This window comes from Podarcis muralis, chromosome 2 (genome assembly GCF_964188315.1).
Source record: "Podarcis muralis chromosome 2, rPodMur119.hap1.1, whole genome shotgun sequence".
NCBI classification, from domain to species: domain Eukaryota; kingdom Metazoa; phylum Chordata; class Lepidosauria; order Squamata; family Lacertidae; genus Podarcis; species Podarcis muralis.
In genome coordinates this window covers 14,757,600-14,780,541 of record NC_135656.1, presented here as the reverse complement: position 1 = coordinate 14,780,541, position 22,942 = coordinate 14,757,600, and the positions used below count along the sequence as shown (strand labels likewise).

The window sequence follows — 22,942 nt, the reverse complement described above, 5'->3', positions numbered from 1 at the left end:
TTAACCCTTTTCCAGCCCTGGGAGGAGGGCAGGGAGCATTTGCAGGACACACTGCAGCCGACACACTGTGTCAGCAAACCTTTTCAGCAGGGGGCCAGTCCACTGTCCCTCAGACCTTGTAGGGGGCCGGAATATATTTGGGGGGGGGATGATGCAAGAGCACCACAAGCCCTGGTGACTACTTACCTGTGTCTTGCGAGACGATGAGCGGTGCACAAAAGGGCTCCGGAGAGGGGCTGCTTAAAATGGCGGCCACTCAAGTGCTGCTGTTGCTGGCAATAACAAAGCCCAGCCCCCTTCCTCCTCTAGGCAGGGCAGGGAGAAGCCAGGAGGAGGGAGGGAGGAGGCGCTGCCGCCACTGCCATGTGAGGGAGAGGGAAAGAACGTGCGCACTGGTGATCCACGTGACGATTCCCGGACCGTCTGTGGGCTGGATCCAGAAGGCAATTGGGCCTGATCCGGCCCGTGGACCTTAGTTTGCCTAGGTAAAGGTAAGGGGACCCCTGACCATTAGGTCCAGTCGTGACCAACTCTGGGGTTGCAGCGCTGATCTCGCTTTATTGGCCAAGGGAGCCGGCATACAGCTTCTGGGTCATGTGAACAGCATGACTAAGCCGCTTCTGGCGAACCAGAGCAATGCACGGAAACGCCGTTTACCTTCCCGCCAGAGTCGTACCTATTTATCTACTTGCACTCATCTTGCTTTATTGGCTGAGGGAGCCGGCATACAGCTTCCAGGTCATGTGGCCAGCATGACTAAGCCGCTTCTGGCGAACCAGAGCAACGCACAGAAACGCCGTTTACCTTCCCGCCGGAGCGGTACCTATTTATCTACTTGCACTCATCTCGCTTTATTGGCTGAGGGAGCCGGCATACACCTTCCGGGTCATGTGGCCAGCATGACTAAGCCGCTTCTGACAAACCAGAGCAGCGCACGGAAACGCCGTTTACCTTCTCGCCGGAGCGGTACCTATTTATCTACTTGCACTTTGAGGTGCTTTCAAACTGCTAGGTTAGCAGCAGCAGGGACCGAGCAACGGGTGCTCACCCCGTCGCGGGGATTCGAACCGCCGACCATCTGTTCAGCAAGTCCTAGGCTCTGTGGTTTAACCCACAGCGCCACCCGCGTCCCTCCTTAGTTTGCCTACCCATGCAATAATGTGTCACAACACACAGTTTGGAAAGCGCCGGTCTTTAGCCTGACATTTTCTTGGAATCCAGAAATGCCCCACTTCTCAGCGTTTCAGATCTGGATTTCCTGTTGCCAAACAAACCACCCGTATTGTCAAATTTGGCTAGGGTGTGTGCAAATAGCAAAAGACTGTAATTTTGCACCCGCCAGCCATTGATTATTCCATGGCTTAATATCACAATTTGTCACTGCCTGCAGTAGATTACATGGACATGTTTTCCCCGTGATATAGGAACAAGATTAAGATATCAGTGCCATCAGCAATCACTGTGACAAGCTTACACCCAGCAAAGTTCAAAGCAGCTCTTTACAACTGCTGTAGCACGAGCCCTTTATGACCTTTTCCCTGCTAGTAGTTGTCAAAATTGTGTTTGTTTTTGGAACTAAGAGGCATTCTGGTGATAAGGACCTTAGAATTCTCATGAAACATTACTGCCACTGTTCACCATTTATCCGTACCTTTTCTACACCCCTGTCCATCAAACACCACTCAAAACCTTTCCAAACATGCATTTCAAATAAAGGCCTCAGAAACACATGTTGAAAAAGCAACATTATGAAGTCATCAGAGTGGTCCTACCCCACATGTTCAATATCCATCCATCTGCAAATGGGCTTGAGCTGTGACATTGTACCCATCCATCAAGAATACAGCAAGGGTTTTTTCATGTTAGAGTTCATATTGGCTGCCATGGTATATAGACACTGCTCAACAGAGGTTCTCTCAGGATTCCTGTAAATCTTATCTGTCCAAAAATTACAGTGCTGCTCTTTGTCCGACAACTTTTAAGAGCAGCTCACAAATTACAGAACAGTTTTGCATCCAGATCTAAAATAATGCAAAAGAGTAATACAGTGGTACTTCGGGTTACAGACGCTTCAGGTTACAGACTCCGCTAACCCAGAAATAGTACCTCGGGTTAAGAACTTTGCTTCAGGATGAGAACAGAAATCGGCGTGGTGGCAGCGGGAGGCCCCATTAGCTAAAGTGGTGCTTCAGATTAAGAACAGTTTCAGGTTAAGAACGGACCTCCAGAACAAATTAAGTTCTTAACCCGAGGTACCACTGTAAAAACAGCAGAAATAATCTGAGGCACCACTTTAAAACCAGCTGGCTGATATGCTGGAATGCCTGCACTGGCGGGGGCGCAGGGGCACACAGTTTGGTCAAACTCACGTTAGTAGCTTCGAGAACACTGTCCAACCATCTCGGCCTCTGTCGCCCCCTTCTCCTTGTGCCCTCCATCTTTCCCAACATCATGGTCTCTTCCAGGGAGTCTTCTCTTCTCATGAGGTGGCCAAAGTATTGGAGCCTCAGCTTCAGGATCTGTCCTTCCAGTGAGCACTCAGGGCTGATTTCCTTCAGAATGGATAGGTTTGATCTTCTTGCAGTCCATGGGACTCTCAAGAGACTCCTCCAGCACCGTAATTCAAAAGCATCAATTCTTTGGCGATCAGCCTTGTTTTTGGTCCAGCTCTCACTTCCATAGTTTTAAAGCCTAGTGGTTCCATTTTCAACTACAGTCGTACCTTGGTTCTCAAACGCCTTGGTACTCGTATGTTTTGGCTCCCGAATGCCGAAAACCCGGAAATGAGTGTTCCAGTTTTCGAATATTCTTTGGAACCCGAATGTCCAATGTGGCTTCCGATTGCGTGCAGGAAGCTCCTGCAGCCAATTGGAAGCCGCGCCTTGAACGTTTTTGTAAGTCAAACGGACTTCCAGAATGGATTACGTTCGAGAACCAAGGTACAACTGTATATGTTTCCACTCAGTCTTCAAATATCCCGTTGGAAGCTGCCCAGAGTGGCTGGGGAGGCCCGGCCAGATGGGCAGGGTATAAGTAATAAATGATGATGATGATGATGATGATGATGATGGAAAGCACATTGCAGTAGTCTAGCGTAGATTACCATGGCAGGTGGGTGTGCTTGATTGTGTTTAATGAGAGGCATACACACGTTTGGCTCATAGGGCATGTATCAATGTGATGGGTTTGCGCCATCAACAATACGACTGTTCTTCGGCAATCGCGCCATTTCTTCTTGTGCTGATTTCAGCACTATGACATTTTTGAACAAATTGCCCTTTCCTCCTCCTGTATTCTCTTGCCAAACTCCTCAGCTTCATTGGCAATTATCTTATGCTGGCTATGCTATTCCACTGAATGTATTAAGTAAACCAGAAAAATGCGAATGGAATTGATTACAATGTGCCAAAAACATGCAGTTATCTTGCTTGCCATAGCTTTGAAATTTCCTGATATCCTAGCATCAAAACGTCAATGCCTTGCAAAATGAGGGTGCTGACTAGCTGATCACAGTGCAAGGCTGGAGCATCTCAGCTTCCCTTGATCTGTGAACAAAGTCTTCAGGCCATCGTCAAGATCTTAATGCTTGCTTTCTTTCTTTTTAAAAATTTAAATACTGTTTTTATTTATTTTCATGGTACAGAAGATCGATTTTGAGAAAACAATTGTTACAACAATTGTTGTCCTGATAAAATTATAGACTTTTATCATGCCATGTGTTAAAGTTTCATTTAAGAACTCTTAAGAGATCATGCCAGGGACGCGGGTGGCGCTGTGGGTTAAACCACAGAGCCTAGGACTTGCCGATCAGAAGGTCAGCGGTTCGAATCCCCACGACGGGGTGAGCTCCCGTTGCTCGGTCCCTGCTCCTGCCAACCTAGCAGTTCGAAAGCACGTCCAAGTGCAAGGAGATAAATAGGTACCGCTCCGGCGGGAAGGTAAACGGCGTTTCCGTGCGCTGCTCTGGTTCGCCAGAAGCAGCTTAGTCGTGCTGGCCACATGACCCGGAAGCTGGACGCCGGCTCCCTCGGCCAATAAAGCGAGATGAGCGCCACAACCCCAGAGTCGGCCACGACTGGACCTAATGGTCAGGTGTCCTTTAAGAGATCATGCCACATTTTCCCATGAGTGCTGGGTGGATTCCACACACAGTCTGAACAATTTATGTATTCAATAAGCATTTGCCTTATGTTATAAAAGGAATTTGGTTGTGCTTGCCCTTTGCCCCTCTCACCTGACATGTTAGTTTCTCAGCTAATGCTATTGACCATACTCTGTTATACCAAGAATCAATGTTCAACCCATCACCGGTTTTCCAACATCTGGCTATCTCCATATGAGCAGCAGTCAGTAGAAAGGCTGAAAGGTCATCTTCAGGATAATTATGAGCAGACGGGATCCTGGTGCTTTCTAAAATGGGCATGGGCTCTTCTTTCTCAAATTAACGCTACATACCTGATGATGCTGCACATGCGCCGCAGGTAGCAACAGAAAATATATCTGCTCCCCACAAATCATTGCCTGTGTGTTTCAGGCTTTGAAAATCATCTCACAAAATCACAGCTAGTTTTGGGTAGGGCTGCAGGCATGGAGACCAACAGCAGGTGGCGCCAAAGCCAATGACAGGTGAAGCCATCCTAATTCTAATAATAATAATAATAATAATAATAAATTTTATTTATATCCCGCCCTCCCCAGCCGAAGCTGGGCTCAGGGCGGCTAACAACAATCAAATAACCAAATAGTTGAATAATCACACATTCTAAAATATTTCATTATAAAAATTAATTAAAATCAAATTGATGGCAACCAAAATACTTGGTTGCCAGAGGAGGGAGTCAGGCTGCGCCCTGACCAAAGGCCTGGTGGAACAACTCTGTCTTGCAGGCCCTGCGGAAAGATGTCAGGTCCCGCAGGGCCCTAGTCTCTTGTGACAGAGCATTCCACCAGATTGGAGCCGCAGCCGAGAAGGCCCTGGCTCTAGTTGAGGCCAGCCTAACCTCTCTGAGGCCTGGGACCTTAAGGATGTTTTTATTTACAGATCGTAGGTTTCTCTGTGGGGCATACCAGGAGAGGCGGTCCCGTAGGTACGAGGGTCCTAGGCCGTATAGGGCTTTAAAGGTTAAAACCAGCACCTTAAACCTGATCCTATACTCCACCGGGAGCCAGTGCAGGTGGTATAGCACCGGGTGAATGTGATCTCGCAGCGAGGACCCCGTAAGGAGTCTCGCTGCGGCATTCTGTACCCGCTGGAGTTTCTGGGTCAGTCTCAAGGGCAGCCCCACGTAGAGCGAGTTACAATAATCCAGTCTGGAGGTGACCGTCGCATGGATCACAGTGGCTAGGTCAGGGCGAGAGAGATAAGGGGCCAACTGCTTAGCTTGACGGAGATGAAAAAATGCCGCCTTAGTTATAGCTGTAATCTGCGCCTCCATAGAGAGTCCCGTCCCCCCTCCTTCTCTTTGCCGAGTTACACAAGAAGCAACATTGAGATGGAGGAGGAGGAGGAATGTGACAGGCATAGCTACCCTCTGCACTGCTTGTTAGAAAAATGCAGGTAGGGTAACCCTGTTTGAGGCCGCCAGACTGAGGTTGGTGGAGCAGTTCCCCTGTCAGACGCAGGGGTCAGCAAACTTTTTCAGCAGAGGGCCGCTCCACTGTCCCTCAGACCTTGTGGGGGGCCGAACTATTAAAAAAAAAAAGAACGAATTCCTATGCCCCACAAATAACCCAGAGATGCATTTTAAATAAAAGCACACATTCTGCTCATGTAAAAACACGCTGGTTTCCGAACCGTCCGCGGGCCAAATTTAGAACGCGATTGGGCCGGATCCAGCCCCCGGGCCTTAGTTTGCCTACCCATGGCCTAGTGGAACAGCCTGCACTGTGAAAGATACAAACAAGCTGCTGTCACCCACTTCTCACTGTCTCTAATATAAAAAGGTAAAGGGACCCCTGACCGTTAGGTCCAGTCGTGGCCGACTCTGGGGTTGCAGCGCTCATCTCGCTTTATTGGCTGAGGGATCATGTGGCTTTATTGGCTGAGGGATCATGCTTCCGGATCATGTGGCCAGCATGACTAAGCCGCTCCTGGCGAACCAGAGCAGCACACAGAAACACCGTTTACCTTCCCGCCGGAGCGGCACCTATTTATCTACTTGCACTGGTGTGCTTTTGAACTGCTAGGTTGGCAGGAGCAGAGACTGAGCAACGGGAGCTCACCCCATCGCGGGGATTCGGACCGCCGACCTTCTGATCAGCAAATCTTAAGCTCTGTAATATAACCCACAGCGCCACCCGCATCCCGTCTCTAATATAATGGCCACCAAAAACTTAACGGAGGCATATCAGAACATTCAGGGTCTTACTACTTTATCAGATCCCTTTATGTTTTGAACAGAATTTGTGTGGAGCTGATAGCATGCTTTGTAGATTCCCACAGGATGGGGCAGTGCTGGGATAAAGAGCTGCTAAACCAGGGGTAGGCAACCTAAGGTTCGTGGGCCGGATCCAGCCCAATCTCCTTCCCAATCCGGCCTGCAGACGGTCTGGGAATCAGTGTGTTTTTACATGCGTAGAATGTGTCCTTTTATTTAAAATGCATCTCTGGGTTATTTGTGGAGCACAGGAATTCGTTCATTTTTTTTTTTCAAAATATAGTCCGGCCCACCACATGGTCTGAGGGATGGTGGACCGGCCCACGGCTGAAAAAGGTTGCTGACCCATAAGCTAAAGCTTTGTCCCCCCCTTAAGGTCTGCATGCCTTTAGCCATCAACATGACACAAGTTCCTAACCGGGGTTTTCAAAACACCGGTAATGATTTGAAGCGCTTTACTTGTTTCTCAAAACACTTTTGACAGCTGCCGAAAGGAACAGCAGCCAGATAGGTTCGGTATAACTTTTCCCAGGCAACATTAGCAAACGTATCGTTTTAAAATGGCACAATTGACTAGCATCCTTCATATGCTGACAGATGAAACACTCATCATTGCTGTAAAGAATATTTCTGTGGATTAAGGCTTTCCATGCTGATATGGTGATGACAGGAAGGGGGAGGGTTTCAGCGAGGTCATGTATATTTCAAGGGGCCTCTAGAGGTATAGTGTATCTCCGTACCCCCTGCTGAATTATTCTCAGTGGAGACTGCTCAACCAAGTTTCAGAAATGTGCCTTCCTTGCAACATTCTCTCATATGGAAGAAAGTAAAGAGATTCACTTAAAGACACCATCACTGCAACTGCAGCTAAACCTGTCCTGTGTTCCTAGTGACACCATTGTCTAGTGTGATAGACTCCTTTCGCATGTATCCCCCAGCCAGATTGCAGACCATTTCCCCATAGAAGTGAAAGGGAAATGGAGCCTTCTGTTTGGATCAACATATCCCTCTGTCTAGGGACGCAGGTGGCGCTGTGGGTTAAACCACAGAGCCTAGGACCAGCCGATCAGAAGGTCGGCGGTTCGAATCCCCGCGACGGGGTGAGCTCCTGTTGCTCGGTCCCTGCTCCTGCCAACCTAGCAGTTCAAAAGCACGTCAAAGTGCAAGTAGATAAATAGGTACCGCTCCGGCGGGAAGGTAAACGGCGTTTCCGTGCACTGCTCTGGTTTGCCAGAAGTGGCTTAGTCATGCCGGCCACATGACCTGGAAGCTGTACGCCAGCTCCCTCGGCCAATAAAGCGAGATGAGCACCACAACCCCAGAGTCGTCCACGACTGGACCTAAGTTCAGGGGTCCCTTTACCTTATCCCTCTGTCTGCAAATCCTCACCCTGTGTGCCATTTCTCGTTCTCAAGTTTAGCTTGCGACCTGCAGCACACCAAGGTACATATTGCACACATTTGCAGATGAGTTAGACAGCCTGGTGTACAGCAACATGGATGGAATGCCCTATAGATCTGAACACCCTGACCTTAAACATCTCTCTCTCTCCCCATCCCTGTTGCTCCATCTTTTCATATCGCAGGGATTGTCGAAGATTACAAGCCTCCTTTCTTTGACATGGTGCCAATTGACCCCAGCTTTGACGATATGAAGAAAGTGGTTTGCATCGACCAGCAGACGCCCACCATTCCAAATCGGTTGTACTCAGATGTGGTGAGTGATACAGCGTGATGACTCGCTTTGTTCTAAGTAGGGAGGGTCTCTATGCAGCCGAGGGGAGGAGACCAGTGAGCCAGGTCTCTATCTCTTGCCCTGTCCTCCACCCTTGTAAGGAAACAAGGAGAGCGTTTAACATCATAGCTGGATGGGAACTGGGCTTCCATGTCAAATTGAGGGACCCAGCCCTAGGGGAAACTGAGTGGCACCTTCTGTGCCCAGAGAGAAAAGATGTTCATAACATCTAAGGTGTCAGTCGGCAGCCTCGGGTCACATCTACACCATACATTTTATTATTATTATTATTATTATTATTATTATTATTATTATTATTATTATTATTATTTATTTGTACCCCGCCCATCTGGCTGGGCTTCCCCAGCCACTCTGGCCGGCTTCCACAGAAACCAAAAATACACTAAAATGTCACACATTAAAAACTTCCCTGAACAGGGCTGCCTTAAGATGTCTTCTGAATGTCAGGTAGTTGTTTATCGCTTTGACATCTGATGGGAGGGCGTTCCACAGGGCGGGTACCACTACCAAGAAGGCCCTCTTCCTGGTTCCCTGTAGCTTTGCTTCTCGCAATGAGGGAACCGCCAGAAGGCCCTCGGCACTGGACCTCAGTGTCTGGGCAGAACGATGGGGGTGGAGACGCTCCTTCAGGTATACTGGGCCGAGGCCGTTTAGGGCTTTAAAGGTCAACACCAACACTTTGAATTGTGCTCGGAAACGTACTGGGAGCCAATGTAGGTCTTTCAAGACCGGTGTTATGTGGTCTCGGCGGCTGCCCCCAGTCACCAATCTAGCTGCCGCATTCTGGATTAGTTGTAGTTTCTGGGTCACCTTCAAAGGTAGCCCCACGTAGAGCGCATTGCAGTAGTCCAAGCGGGAGATAACTAGAGCATGCACCACTCTGGCGAGACAGTCTGTGGGCAGATAGGGTCTCAGCCTGCGTACCAGGTGGAGTTGGTAGACAGCTGCCCTGGATACACAAGAATCCCATGCAAGAATCCTGGAAACTGTAGTTCATTAAGGCACACTGCAGAGTATGCAAGAAACAAAGGACCCAACAAAGGAACACAGCATTCTGTGTTGTGTGTGTTACAAAAATTGGGTGCCTCCCCTTCTCCCTGCTGAGTTGCAGCAAGATTCCAGGGGGTTCCAGGCATTCACGCAGGGTCTGTGGTCCTTGGGAGAACTGAGACACGGCGGAGACTGTCGTCACTTTAAGAAATATGATTTATCCACCTATTTACACCTTAAGTCTCCATGGAGGGAGTCCAGCTCTTACAACATGCTCATTTCAAGATGGGCTTGCACCCCACAGCAGTGCAACCCTAGAGTCCAAGGTATATCTGCCTGGCAGCCTTCAGCCAGCCTGCCCAAGATGGATCCCAGTCTTTCTTCCTTCTTCCCAGCAACACTTGCTCAAGACTCTCTTTTCCTGTCACCTCACACCCAATTAACTCTTCCAAACCCCTTGTCTCTGTTCACACCTGGGGCAAGGGGGTGGGGACAGTTCTCTTGCATTGCCAATGGTCCTCAATGGCCCTGTATTGTTTCTTGATGGCCCTAGCTTGGCGAGGTCGTTGTTGTTTTTTTGCATGAGCTAGCCCAATAATTCCTCTGCAACTCTCATTTCTCCCTTCACATCCCACATACTCAAAATCCTATCATTTATTAATTTCTGGGGTTTTCGGTAGCATCCCCCTCCCAAATCTATAATACAGTATGTAGATTTGCAATCACCCTGTGGCATTAGGATACAACATTTGCATCCCTGGTGATCTCCACTTATCTTTCCTGTTAATTAAATAAGGAAATTCCTTGCTGCAAAGATAAGAATATGAATCTGTGTGGGCATTGCCGGGTGGAATCTCAGGAGCTCAGAGAGAGGATGGCCAGGACTTTGCGTGGTCGGGAGATAAGGCTCAAGCTCACAGAGGTTCTGCCCTCCACAGCAATAATAATAATAATAATAATATTAATAATATTTTTTTATTTATACCCCACCCTTCCCGGTTCAAAAACCGGGCTCAGGGCAGCTAACAACAAATTTAAAACACTTAATTGTAAAAGCAGCATAAAATACAATATAAAAACATGAATTACAATAAAATTCAAAAATCACTTTAGGGGAAATAAGCATTAGATAATCCCCAGGTCTAGCTGGCTGAATTGGTCCTACTTGGGCCAGCGAGGAGGCCAGGGGAGAATTAGCTGTGGGGTCTCAGAGAAGGTGATCTTCATAAAAGGGGAGGGGGAGGGAAGAGAAGGGAAATAAAATTCAAATTAAAGGCCAGGCGGAATAGCTCTGTCTTACATGCCCAATGGAAGGAGGTTAAATCCTGCAGGGCCCTGGTCTCATGGGACAGAGCATTCCACCAGGTCGGAGCCATCACTGAGAAGGCCCTGGCCCTGGTGGAGGATAGTCTGACATCCTTAGGGCCCGGGACCTCTAAACTACGGTTATTCATGGACCTTAAGGTCCTCTGCGGGGCATACCAGGAGAGGCGGTCCCGTAAATACGAGGGCCCTAAGCCACAAAGGGCTTTACAGGTCAAGACCAGCACCTTGAACCTGACCCTATACTCCACAGCAGAAGAATTAAAAGTGCACACACTGTGAACACGTGAAAAACAGGATTTGGTTGCTTTGTGCAAGTAAGAGATGGGCAACCTCCAGGATGCTATTGGACTCCAACTTGCATTAGCCCCAGCTATCATGGCCAATCTAGGAACGCGGGTGGCGCTGTGAGTTAAACCACAGAGCCTAGGACTTGCCGATCAGAAGGTCGGTGGTTCAAATCCCTGCGACGGGGTGAGCTCCTGTTGCTCGGTCCCTGCTCCTCCCAACCTAGCAGTTCGAAAGCACGTCAAAGTGCAAGTAGATAAATAGGTACCACTCCGGCGGGAAGGTAAACAGTGTTTCCGTGTGCTGCTCTGGTTTGCCAGAAGCGGCTTAGTTATGCTGGCCACATGACCCGGAAGCTGTATGCCGGCTCCCTCGGCCAGTAAAGCGAGATGAGCACCACAATCCCAGAGTCGGTCACGACTAGACCTAATGGTCAGGGGTCCCCTTACCTTTACCTTTATCATGGCCAATGTTCATAGACAGCAGGAGCTGGAGTTCAACAACTGAATCTCGGTTTTCCTCTGGAAGACAGGGCATGCTCCCAGTTAGCAATTAGCAACTGGTTTTCTTAAAGCAGGGCCCTATTTTTAACTGTGCAAGGATGGAAGGGCCAGCAATATTGGCTCCTCCCACCCTTTTGACCCTCCAAAAGCCCAACAGAGACAAGGACTCTTTCAGCCCCTGGTATAAAACACAACAGAGGGACTGGCAAGAGCTTCTCCTCTGTATTGTGTATCACAGCAGCTCCATCTTAATCTGCCCAAGCCTCGTCCTATGAGCTAAGGAAGTGCTAGGCGATCGTGACTGGCCCACTGAATGGGGATTTGAACCCAGGTCTCTCTGGTCCAAGAGCCTCTAGGGCCATTCTCATGGGGAAGGTGGGATTAAATTGCTATTTGCCTATTTGCAGTAGAGAAAACACCTGAGATGCAAAATGAAAGGAGGGCAGGTCCTTAAGTTGGGGAGCCCCAAGCCTATCACTTGCCTGTCCCTGGGAGTGGGAAACTTGCAGGTATTGGACTCCAACTCCCATGGGTCCTAGTCTGCATGGCCAATGGTCAGGGATGATGGGAGTTGTAGTGCAGCCAGTGGCGTAGCGTGGGTTGTCAGCACCCGGGGCAAGGCAAGTAATTTGTGCCCCCTAACCTGTGGATTTGCGCCCCCTAACCCATGGATTTGCCCTAACCCCAGATGTTGCGCCCGGTGCGGCCGGCCCCCCCTGCACCCCCCACGCTACGTCACTGAGTTCAGCAACATTTAGCGGACAAGATCCCTGCCCTAGAGTATTCACAGTCCTGAAATCCCATATCCTCAGCAAGCTAGCTGTCAGGGAACTGCCATCGGCTCAGGGGCGAGAGGGGAAAAGCCAGATGGATTACAGAGAGGCCCCAAAGATCGTGGGAAGCAGCACCTCCTCAACGGAGGAGACGCCTCTTGTTAAGTTGTGGGTGAACATATCAGACAACACAGCGATTCTTCAAACAGCTCTTGTTTATTCACAGGCCAGAACAGAACTGAACTGAAGGGTTCAGCCAGCCTGCTTATATAGAGCTCCACTAGAATGCAACAGTAACCATTTTCTATAACTATCCAATCACTGAACGTTACTTTTGATCCCTTATTTGCATATGTGGACCTGAACTATCTACAGTATCCTCCTGCTGGCCCAGGGTGAGAACTTCAGTACATAACACCTCTAGTGGAGAGGAGATGCAGGGCTCGGAGGAGGCGAGGCGGTGCCAGGACACCTTGCCTGAGCAAAGCAGGGAGGAGAGAGGTCCTCCGTTACCCACGCCTTCCTTGCGCAGTAGGCTTCCGCGCAGAGAGGGGAGGCGCAGACTGGGCGTCAAAAAACTACTCTGCTGGGGAAGGTTTAAGGACCGCCCACTCTCAGATTCGGCCAGTGAATGAGCAAGCCACGGAATAGAGGCGCTCTGCATGGTGAAGGGTTTTTGGCACCAGTAACGAGGCTTTATGGGACGCGGGTGGCGCTGTGGGTTAAACCATAGAGCCTAGGACTTGCTGATCAGAAGGTCGGCGGTTCGAATCCCCGCGACGGGATGAGCTCCCGTTGCTCGGTTCCTGCTCCTGCCAACCTAGCAGTTCGAAAGCACATCTAAGTGCAAGTAGATAAATAGGTACCACTCCAGCGGGAAGGTAAACGGTGTTTCTACACACTGCTCTGGTTCGCCAGAAGTCATGCTGGCCACATGACCTGGAAGCTGTACGCCGGCTCCCTCGGCCAATAAAGCGAGATGAGCGCCGCAACCCCAGAGTCGGTCACGGCTGGACCTAACGGTCAGGGGTCCCTTTACCTTTTAACAAGGCTTTACAACAGACCAGGGAGGCATTTGTCTTATTGCTCTCGAGCAACCCCCTGATACCTGTAACACTAGCCTATAAGGGAAACGTTTCAGCTTCCTATAGCATGGAATTATTATTTTTTTTAAATCACAATGTGAACTGATTCACACATCCACGTTTAAGGTGCCTGCAGGAGATAGGCTAAGTGAGTGTGGCTTGAGGCTTTTCACCCATGAGAATCTGGTAAAGGAATTGTGTGTCTGCTTCCTTATGCAGACAGATCCAGATTTTTCGTTGCAGGGCCGCATTCCACCACCCTTCCCTGAGCTTTGTTTAGATTTGTTATCATGGCGAAGCAGTTGTATAACCCTTCCACCACACACCCGGGAGGGGAAAATTGCAAGTGCTGCCACCAGTTCTTCCTGCTTTTTCACTGTGAAGAGACACAAAGTCTGCAAACCTAATGGATCAGGTTCAACATGGGGATTTAAAAAGTGTGTCGCTGTTTTCTTTGTACGCTTCGGACCAGAAGTGTGAACTGAAGCTGTGCAACCCCAGAAACGCATCTTCTTAGGAATACAAATTGTTGTTGGGCTTCTGTTAGAGTAAGCATGAATAATATTGGGCTGCTTTTTTTTTAGAATGGTCATATAAGATTGAAAGGGACACGGGTGGTGCTGTGGGTAAAAGCCTCAGCACCTAGGGCTTGCCGATCGAAAGGTCGGCGGTTCGAATCCCCGCGGCGGGGTGCACTCCCGTTGCTCGGTCCCAGCGCCTGCCAACCTAGCAGTTCGAAAGCACCTCCGGGTGCAAGTAGATAAATAGGGACCGCTTACTAGCGGGAAGGTAAACGGCGTTTCCGTGTCCGGCTCTGGCTCGCCAGAGCAGCGATGTCACGCTGGCCACGTGACCCGGAAGTGTCTCCGGACAGCGCTGGCCCTCGGCCTCTTGAGTGAGATGGGCGCACAACCCTAGAGTCTGTCAAGACTGGCCCGTACAGGCAGGGGTACCTTTACCTTTACCTTATAAGATTGAAGAGAAGACAGATGAAAGAAGCAGCGTTGGCACTGGGTTTGAAGGGGACTTCAGCAAAGGGCCTTTTGGTAAGCCCAGGTCGGCTTTCCTGTCAGCGACAAGCCCATAGCTGTCGACCGTCCCTTATTTGGCAGGAAAGTCCCTTATCCCAGCGCCGTGTCCCGCTGCTGTCCCTTATTGATGATGTCCCTTAAATTTCCCAGGTTTCAAAAGAAGCAGCTCCTCTCCCTCCCTCCCTGCCGACCAGGGAGGAGGGAGGCTCCAACTGTGTTGCTTGGCTGCGTTGCTCACCCAATAAGGAGTATGAGAATGACTGGGGGGTGGAGCTTGCATGCCTTGTGCTGATCAAATCGGCCGCATTGCCTGGGGACTCGCCTTTGCTCAGCACTTCCCAGCGGAGAGGTGACGGTGGTTTTCCTTGCTGCATCCCCTTTGTCGGGTTGCTGCGCTGTGGGAACCACCGCTTGAGGCTTTGTTTGGCTGCTGGCTGGGCTTTCTGCCTTTGGCTCGGAGTAGCTCAGAAGTTGAACATACCTGTGTTCGGAAAATCCCTTATTTTGGCTGCTGATCCCTTATTTTGGAGGCTGCTCGTCCCTTATTTTCAAATCTGTAAGTTGACAGCTATGGACAAGCCACTGACAGAAGACTGGCAAGGCTGCCATCAGCACTGGGTGGACTGAGCCACCATTTTAATTTCCCACCGTTCTCCTGAGCATTGCTTTGGCAAATGAGGGGTGGGAAACAGAATGGCACCAGGTGCTGGGGGCCCGGGGAATATTAGTACTGATGCCAAGCCTGTAAAGGAACTTATTGTCATGCAAACTAAACCCGACAAAGAGAAAATATGTCCCAGCAAAAGAAGAAAAAAAGAAAAATTGGGATCGGAACATAAAATTCTACAAAGTAATATGATATAAACTAAGTATGTGGAAATTTTATAGCATGAACAAATTAACACTAACCAAACCTTTAAATTCTCATTTTAAAAATGCAACTCGGTCTGAGCATAACTAAACCAAATGCAATTCGACTATAAGTCTTCTTCAGTGGTCTATAGACGTACAGGACATAAAACATATACCCAAAAAAGAGTTTAAAATGAATATTTAAAATGTTATGCCAGTGTTAATTTGCCTATATTCATGATATAAGGCTTTCGTGTGATTAATTCATGCTTTGTGGGATTTTTATGCTCAGCTCCCAGGAAGTTATTTTCATACAATTCATTCTTGCACAATAAGGACAACATATATCAAAGTATCAGTACACTCTTGAGTCGTTGTAGCAAATCCAGAAATATGAGAGAAAAAGCCATCCAAATAGGGTATTGAGGGGTGGGATCCAGAATGGGTTACGAAAGACCTTTTCCATACTTATGACCAACCAAGGCAGCATAATCCACAGAAGAAGGCGAAAACCATAACTCTTTCTGTTCCAAGGCTTGGCCTGAGTTGGTAGCAGTGTTTATCGCCAAGTGTTCATGTGAGATTTGGGCAACTGCAGATCGCATCCAAACAGCAGAGAAAAAAGGGGGAGAAATTCAGTTGATCTTCCATTTACCGTAGTTTGGTCTGGGTGTTCATCAATATGCGGATGATACCCAGCTCTAGCTCTCTTTCAAATCAGAACCAGTGAAGGCAGTGAAGGTCCTGTGTGAGTGCCTGGAGGCGGTTGGAGGATGGATGGCAGCTATCAGATTGAGGTTGAATCCTGACAAGACAGAAATGCTGTTTTGGGGGGACAGGGGGTGGGCAGGTGTGGAGGACTCCCTGGTCCTGAATGGGGTAACTGTGCCCCTGAAGGACCAGGTGCGCAGCCTGGGAGTCATTCTGGACTCACAGCTGTCCATGGAGGCGCAGGTTAATTCTGTGTCCAGGGCAGCTGTTTATCAGCTCCATCTGGTATGCAGACCGAGACCCTACCTGCCCGCAGACCGTCTCGCCAGAGTGCATGCTCTAAGTTATCTCTCACTTGGACTACTGCAATGCGCTCTATGTGGGGCTACCTTTGAAGGTGACCCGGAAACTATAACTAATCCAGAATGCAGCAACTAGACTGGTGACTGGGAGTGGCCGCCAAGACCGTATAACACTGGTCCTGAAAGACATACATTGGCTCCCAGTATGTTTCCGAGCACAGTTCAAAGTGTTGGTGTTGACCTTTAAAGCCCTAAATGGCTTTGGCCCAGTATACCTCAAGGAGTGTCTCCACCCGCATCATTCAGCCCAGACACTGAGGTCCAGCTCCGAGGGCCTTCTGGCGGTTCCTTCACTGCAAGGAGTGAGGTTACAGGGAACCAGGCAGAGGACCTTCTCGGTGGTGGTGCCCGCCCTGTGGAAATAAACAACTATCTGACTTTTAGAAGACATCTGAAGGCAGCCCTGGTTTGGGGAAGTTTTTAATGTTTGATCTTTTATTGTGTTTTTAGTATTCTGTTGGGAGCCACCCAGAGTGGCTGGGGAAACCCAGCCAGATGGGTGAGATATAAATAAAAAATTATTATTATTATTATTATTATTATTATTATTATTATTATTATTATTATTTAAGAGCTATACTCTGCATTTCATTTTAATGATCTCCAAGGCAGATTACAAACCACACAAAAGCCATGATAGCTCCCAGCTCCCCTCTGGGCATTGTGACCCCACAGAGAGTCAGTGAGGTGTGGGGTGGACATTTTATTTCCAGCTCCCCGGCATTTTTGCTGTTGCTGTCCATATGGGACCCTCACACACACACACACCCCGAAGTGTGCTGCTATGTACGGATATCTGCACATTGTTCTCACTTTCCAACACCCTAGGCTGAATGCTTAGAAAGCTTCCCAGCAGTTCCCCCCTGAGAATTATTGGATGTGTAGAGAGATGGCCCCAGTGCTGCAGAGATGGCATCAATTACTCTGGCTCGCTCAGAAAAAAAGATATTTCTGTCCGCATCGGTTAAATTGAGAGTCTCCCTCAGTCTTCAGAGATCCAGCTTCCTCACACAGACTGAGCCACATTTAACTGCCACTTCAACTGGAACCCTATTTGAAAATCCCACACACACCCCTCAGCCCCTTCCCTTGGAATACAGCCTTGTGCAAATTAGTCTCCTGGCTGCTTTTATAAGTGTAATTTTTCCGGACCTCCCCTTTTCCTGTCTGCAAATGAGAGGCAAAACCTGTTTCTCGGAACGCAGAAATCTGCTTGTGTGCTGAGTCGCACTATTAGTCCATGTGCCTCTACTCTTAACTTGAAGCAGTTGGCAGCGTTTCAGATAGGAGCGTATCTCAGCCCTGCCTGGAGCAGCCAAATCTGAACCTGGGACCTTTTAAATAAATGCAAAACGTCTAATCATAGGTTTGTAGGATCCTGTCATTGCTAAAGTTTAAGCCCAGTGCCAGCAGGTGGCCAGGTTGGGCACTGGCCTTGGGCCTTGGTCGAGCTTCTCACTCACCCAGCTTCCAACAGATATAAAAACATAATAAAACATTACACATTAAAAGGCTTCAGGGCTGCCTTCAGATGTATTCTAAAGGTTAAAAAGTTACTCATCTGCTTGACATCTGGTGGGAGGGCGTTCCACAGGGCGGGTGCCACTACCGAAAAGGCCCTGTGCCTGGTTCCCTGTAACTTCACTTCTCACAGTGAGGGAACCACCAGAAGGCCCTCAGAGATGGATCTCAGTGTCCGAGCTGAACGATGAGAGTGGACATGCTCCTTAAACAGCAATCAAGCACAGTTCCCATCTGCCATCTCAATTTCCCCAAAATACAATGTCCTGGCCTATCGCTGTATGAGACGTGATCAGAACTGGGATTGGAGTCGCCACCTACCGTATTTTTGCTCTATAAGACTCACTTTTTGCCTCCTAAAAAGTAAGGGGAAATGTGTGTGCGTCTTATGGAGCGAATGCAGGCTGCGCAGCTATCCCAGAAGCCAGAACAGCAAGAGGGATTGCTGCTTTCACTGCACAGCGATCCCTCTTGCTGTTCTGGCTTCTGAGATTCAGAATATTTCTTTTCTTGTTTTCCTCCTCCAAAAACTAGGTGCGTCTTGTGGTCTGGTGCGTCTTATAGAGCGAAAAATACGGTAATTTTTTCTAAAATGAAATGCTGCAGTAATTTGGGAGTTTCCCACTCAGGAGAAACATCTAAAGCATGTTGAGAGAAGAAAAATGGTTTGGTGTGACTAGCATACCGCTCTAACCAATTTAAGTGGGGCATCCTGGAATTATAGAAACCTTTCTTGGCTTCTGATTGGATCCCGGAATGTCTCTCTTTTTTTGGTCCAGCACTCTGGTGCAATTCAGCTGGTTCGCACCAGAATGCTGGACCAAAAGACGTTCTTCTTTTTTGTCTTGACCTCTGGCGTGAGTCATCTGCTTCCTGCAAGGGACCAAAATAAAATGAGCGTCCCAGTTTGGATCACCTGGACGTTGGAGGGTATGGATTAGTGAAATTTGGGAGCGGTGGGGAAAAGGGTTCCACACAGCCCTAACCAACGTTATACATACATCTGACATCAAGAATCGCAAGACAGAGAAACCAGTAGGAGAACACTTCAATCTCCCAGGACATTCTATACAAGATCTCAAAGTAGCTGTTTTACTACAAAGGAATTTCAGAAATAGACTGGAAAGAGAAGCTGCTGAATTGCAACTTATTACCAAACTTAAAACCATGGAGAGACCTGGTCTGAACAAAGACATTGGATTCTTATCTCATTATACATGACAAAGCCATTTTTCACCTTCTCACCCCTTGCTTTTTCCTATAAGACCTATTGCAGTCGTTAAGAGTCGTCAACAGGCTCATCACAGCTATCTGCCAATCACCCATTCCCACCACCCTTCTGAGTAATACCCCTCCCCACCTTCTCACTATATAGAAGGATCTGGCAACTTCTGTTTCAGTGTATCTGAAGAAGTGTGCATGCACACGAAAGCTCATACCAAGAACTAACTTAGTTGGTCTTTAAGGTGCTACTGGAAGGAATTTTTTTTGTTTCAACGTTATACATATACAGGATTCTGATCACGTAGAATTATACTAGAGGAAAGCCTATAGTAGTTGAATGTTGCAGTTGTTCCTGTGTGAAAATAATATTCCTCCTCCTCCCCTTTTTTTCTTTCTCTGTCTCCCCTCACCCCCTGCCTCCCAGACTTTGTCCGCCCTGGCCAAGATCATGAAAGAATGCTGGTTCCACAGCCCCCCAGCCCGACTCACAGCTTTGAGGATTAAAAAGACACTGAAAAAACTCAGCGACTCCTTCGACAAACCCAAACAACACTCGTAACTGCAGGGACCAGCTCGGGGACCAGGGATCAAATTTCTGACTGTTTGGCTCGGCAAGAAAGTTCAAGGTCACTTCTTCCACTTCCAGTGGGCTAGTCCTGGCCTCTGTCTGTGGCTGCAGCAAACTTTGTTTGAAACCCGGCCAAGAGGATTTGATCTAGAGCCCCCCTGGCTGGGATCGATCCTTTGCAGGGAAATTTCATGGAACAGATGACTTGCTTCGGGCGTCTTTAATTTGTTTTCTCTAGCAACGAAAAGCGGGGTGAGCGGGGGGGGGGGTGGAGAGAAGAAACACCCACTTCTCCGAGAACATGCATTAATATAAATACCCCCTGGATCTGTAACCTGACGCCAGCCCGTCTCGCCACCAACGCCTGAAAAATGGGGAGGGATCCTGCTCGGAAAGAGCACAGCTGTTCTGCCGAAGGGCCTGCTACCTTGGAAACACCAGTTTAAGGACCATTCATAAGCCGGTATTTAGACTGGGCCTATAGGATCTCTGTGTGTGTGTGTGTGTGTGTGTGTGTGTGTGTGTGTGTGTGTTCTGTCTGCATCACACATATGTTCCTACAAAAGGAAAGAGAGAGCAGAAGAGGAACAGACTTGCAAGAACAGGAGTACAGTGGTACCTCGGGTTAAGTACTTAATTTGTCCCGGAGGTGCGTTCTTAACCTGAAACTGTTCTTAACCTGAAGCACCACTTTAGCTAATGGGGCCTCCTGCTGCAGCCGCCCCGCCGAAGAACAATTTCTGTTCTCATCCTGAAGCAAAGTTCTTAACCTGAAGCACTATTTCTGGGTTAGCGGAGTCTGTAACCTGAAGCGTATGTAACCTGAGGTACCACTGTAGATTCACACGCACATGTAGACAATTGTTCCATGCCACCACAATTTAAGCCTGGGGTGTATAGAGATATATGAGCATGGAACGCTGTCTGGATGGTTAAAGGTAAAGGGACCCCTGACCATTAGGTCCAGTCGTGACCGACTCTGGGGTTGTGGTGCTCATCTCGATTTATTGGCCGAGGGAGCCGGCGTACAGCTTCCGGGTCATGTGGCCAGCATGACTAAGCCGCTTCTGGCGAACCGGAGCAGCGCACAGAAACGCCGTTTACCTTCCAACCGTAGCGGTACCTATTTATCTACTTGCACTTTGATGTGCTTTCGAACTGCTAGGTTGGCAGGAGCAGGGACCGAGCAATGGGAGCTCACCCCATCACGGGGATTCAAACCGCTGACCTTTTGATCGGCAAGTCCTAGGCTCTGTGGTTTAACCCACAGCGCCACCCACGTCCCATCTGGATGGTTTGGAAGAGGCGAAAGTGTTATTTTCTCTGCGTTGCATTTAAACCCGACTCCCCTACAAAAAGCCCTACAAAATAACCCTGGGTGTGTGCGAATTTTTTAAAACAAAAATTAATACAATCGTGCTGCACAGTATGAGCAAACAGGTGAGCTCTGTCAATTGGGATAAGGTCTACATTCCAGTATAATGGTCACTAGCAACTCCCTGGCCTCATCCTTCACCCCCAGAGGCTTCCCATATAAAATGTGTTGCCTTGGACAAGAAGGGCTCTCCCTGCCTTACAGTGGTACCTCGGGTTACAGACGCTTCAGGTTACAGATGCTTCAGGTTACAGACTCCGCTAACCCAGAAATAGTACCTCAGGCTAAGAACTTTGCTTCAGGATGAGAACAGAAATTGCACAGCAGCGGGAGGCCTCATTAGCTAAAGTGGTGCTTCAGATTAAGAACAGTTTTCAGGTTAAGAACGGACCTCCAGAACGAATGAAGTTCTTAACCCGAGGTACCACTGTACTTCCAAGCTGGGTTGCAAAGGGGAAATGTTTCCTTGCACCCCTGGTTTGAATTCAAGTTAAGGAAGAATCAGGGGCTCATTTTAAGGGCAGTCCTGATTCTTCTTCCTTTCAGCCACACCTTGAAGCTTCCAGATGTCATATATGATGTCAGGTCCAGGAAATTTAGGTTTGCCCCAAACAACCCGGTGAGCCAAGATTAAAGGCCTGGCAGGGCTGTTTGCACATTGCATACACTGTGTGCATTAGTTTTCCTGTGCAGGATCAGGCCAGTGCACATGAGCAGCTTGCAGACGGGATGCCCTGGTGCATGTAACACTGCCAATTTGGGGGGTGGGGTGGAATTGGGGTTGGAGGACTTGTCCCATTTTAATCAAACTCCAAGCTGTATTGTCACCCCAAAAGAATTAATCTCCCTTGCTATCCATCCTTCAGAAACATTTATTCCCACTCAAAATATATCCACGACAGGGCAGCTGAGTTGAAACTATGTGAAAGACATGTAAACTCATTTCACACAGAAAAAAACCTCAACTTGCTTCAGAAATGTAATTATTTTGCACGGAAATGCGTTTTATATTTATTAAATTTGTACCGGAAAAAAGCACCCGCAAAGTTTGTCATTTTGTACAAGCCGCATTATTTTTGCAGAAAGAGGAAAAATTGCAGGGGGAACTTTCGGGGGGGGGGGTGGTCATTGACAGTTGAAATTACAGGCTTTTGGGGGGGAAGAAAGAAAGCAACTGAAGGTAATCAAATGATCTATCATGGGAAGGAGCACAAAAGAATGGAAAATGGCAGAAAGGGTTCAAAAAGAAAATTTCTTAATAACATGGAGAAGACAAAAATAGAGCTGGATCTCAACGTAGGGCTGTTTAAATCCCATTAAGGCTAGTGGGAGTTAAGAACTCTAATTGCTGGTTTGTAAATAAATCCTTCTCCACTCACCTATGGCAAGTAATGATTCCCCAGTGAAACCCTACCATGGTTCCCTATTTCTTTTAAGTTGCAAATAGCCAACAGGGATGTTTAGACAGGTGGACTAGTTAAAATAAAAAGGTGGGCTTGTACACTTTGCAGATATATTTGCCAAGGGACAGAGACATGAAAGCAAGACTATAGCTGAGCTGGAATTTGAAGTTGGGATTCCCTCCATCAGACAGATACTTTTGAAATGTTTTTTATATTTGGGATTAACCAGAATGTACTGAGACACATAAAGGATGCGGGTGGCACTGTGAGTTAAACCACAGAGCCTAGGACTTGCCGATCAAAAGGTCGGCGGTTTGAATCCCTGCGACAGGGTGAGCTCCCATTGCTCGGTCCCTGCTCCTGCCAACCTAGCAGTTCGAAAGCACGTCAAAGTGCAAGTAGATAAATAAGTACCGCTCCGGCGGGAAGGGAAATGGCGTTTCCGTGTGCTGCTCTGGTTCGCCAGAAGCGGCTGAGTCATGCTGGCCACATGACCCGGAAGCTGTACGCCGGCTCCCTTGGCCAGTAAAGCGAGATGAGCGCCGCAACCCCAGAGTCGGCCACGACTGGACCTAATGGTGAGGGGTCCCTTTACCTTTACCTTAATGTGACACATCAAAGTTAGTTTCACTGACTCTTGGAAATGATGTGCCACTTTTCATGCAATATATTCTTACACGGATATGTGCATGTGTGTGCATAGGAGGGGACAGGCCCCCCACAAGTTGATGAGCACTGCTATTCAAATAGTGTGCATGCACTGTGTCTTGTGATTGATTACGTCAAGCAGCTTAGTCATGC

The 22,942-nt window shown here is 48.3% G+C and overlaps 1 protein-coding gene across 1 annotated transcript in view; it reads left to right on the top strand.

Annotated features, from left to right (window-relative positions):
• Positions 1 to 21,776, top strand: part of ACVRL1 (activin A receptor like type 1) — a 54,295-nt gene extending 32,519 nt beyond the window's left edge. The window contains exons 9-10 of the mRNA XM_028710519.2: positions 7,963 to 8,093; positions 19,220 to 21,776. Coding sequence (XP_028566352.2) covers positions 7,963 to 8,093; positions 19,220 to 19,354 — 266 coding nt within the window. The 3' untranslated portion in view covers positions 19,355 to 21,776. The remainder of the gene's footprint in view (positions 1 to 7,962; positions 8,094 to 19,219) is intronic.
• Positions 21,777 to 22,942: the final 1,166 nt, after the last annotated feature.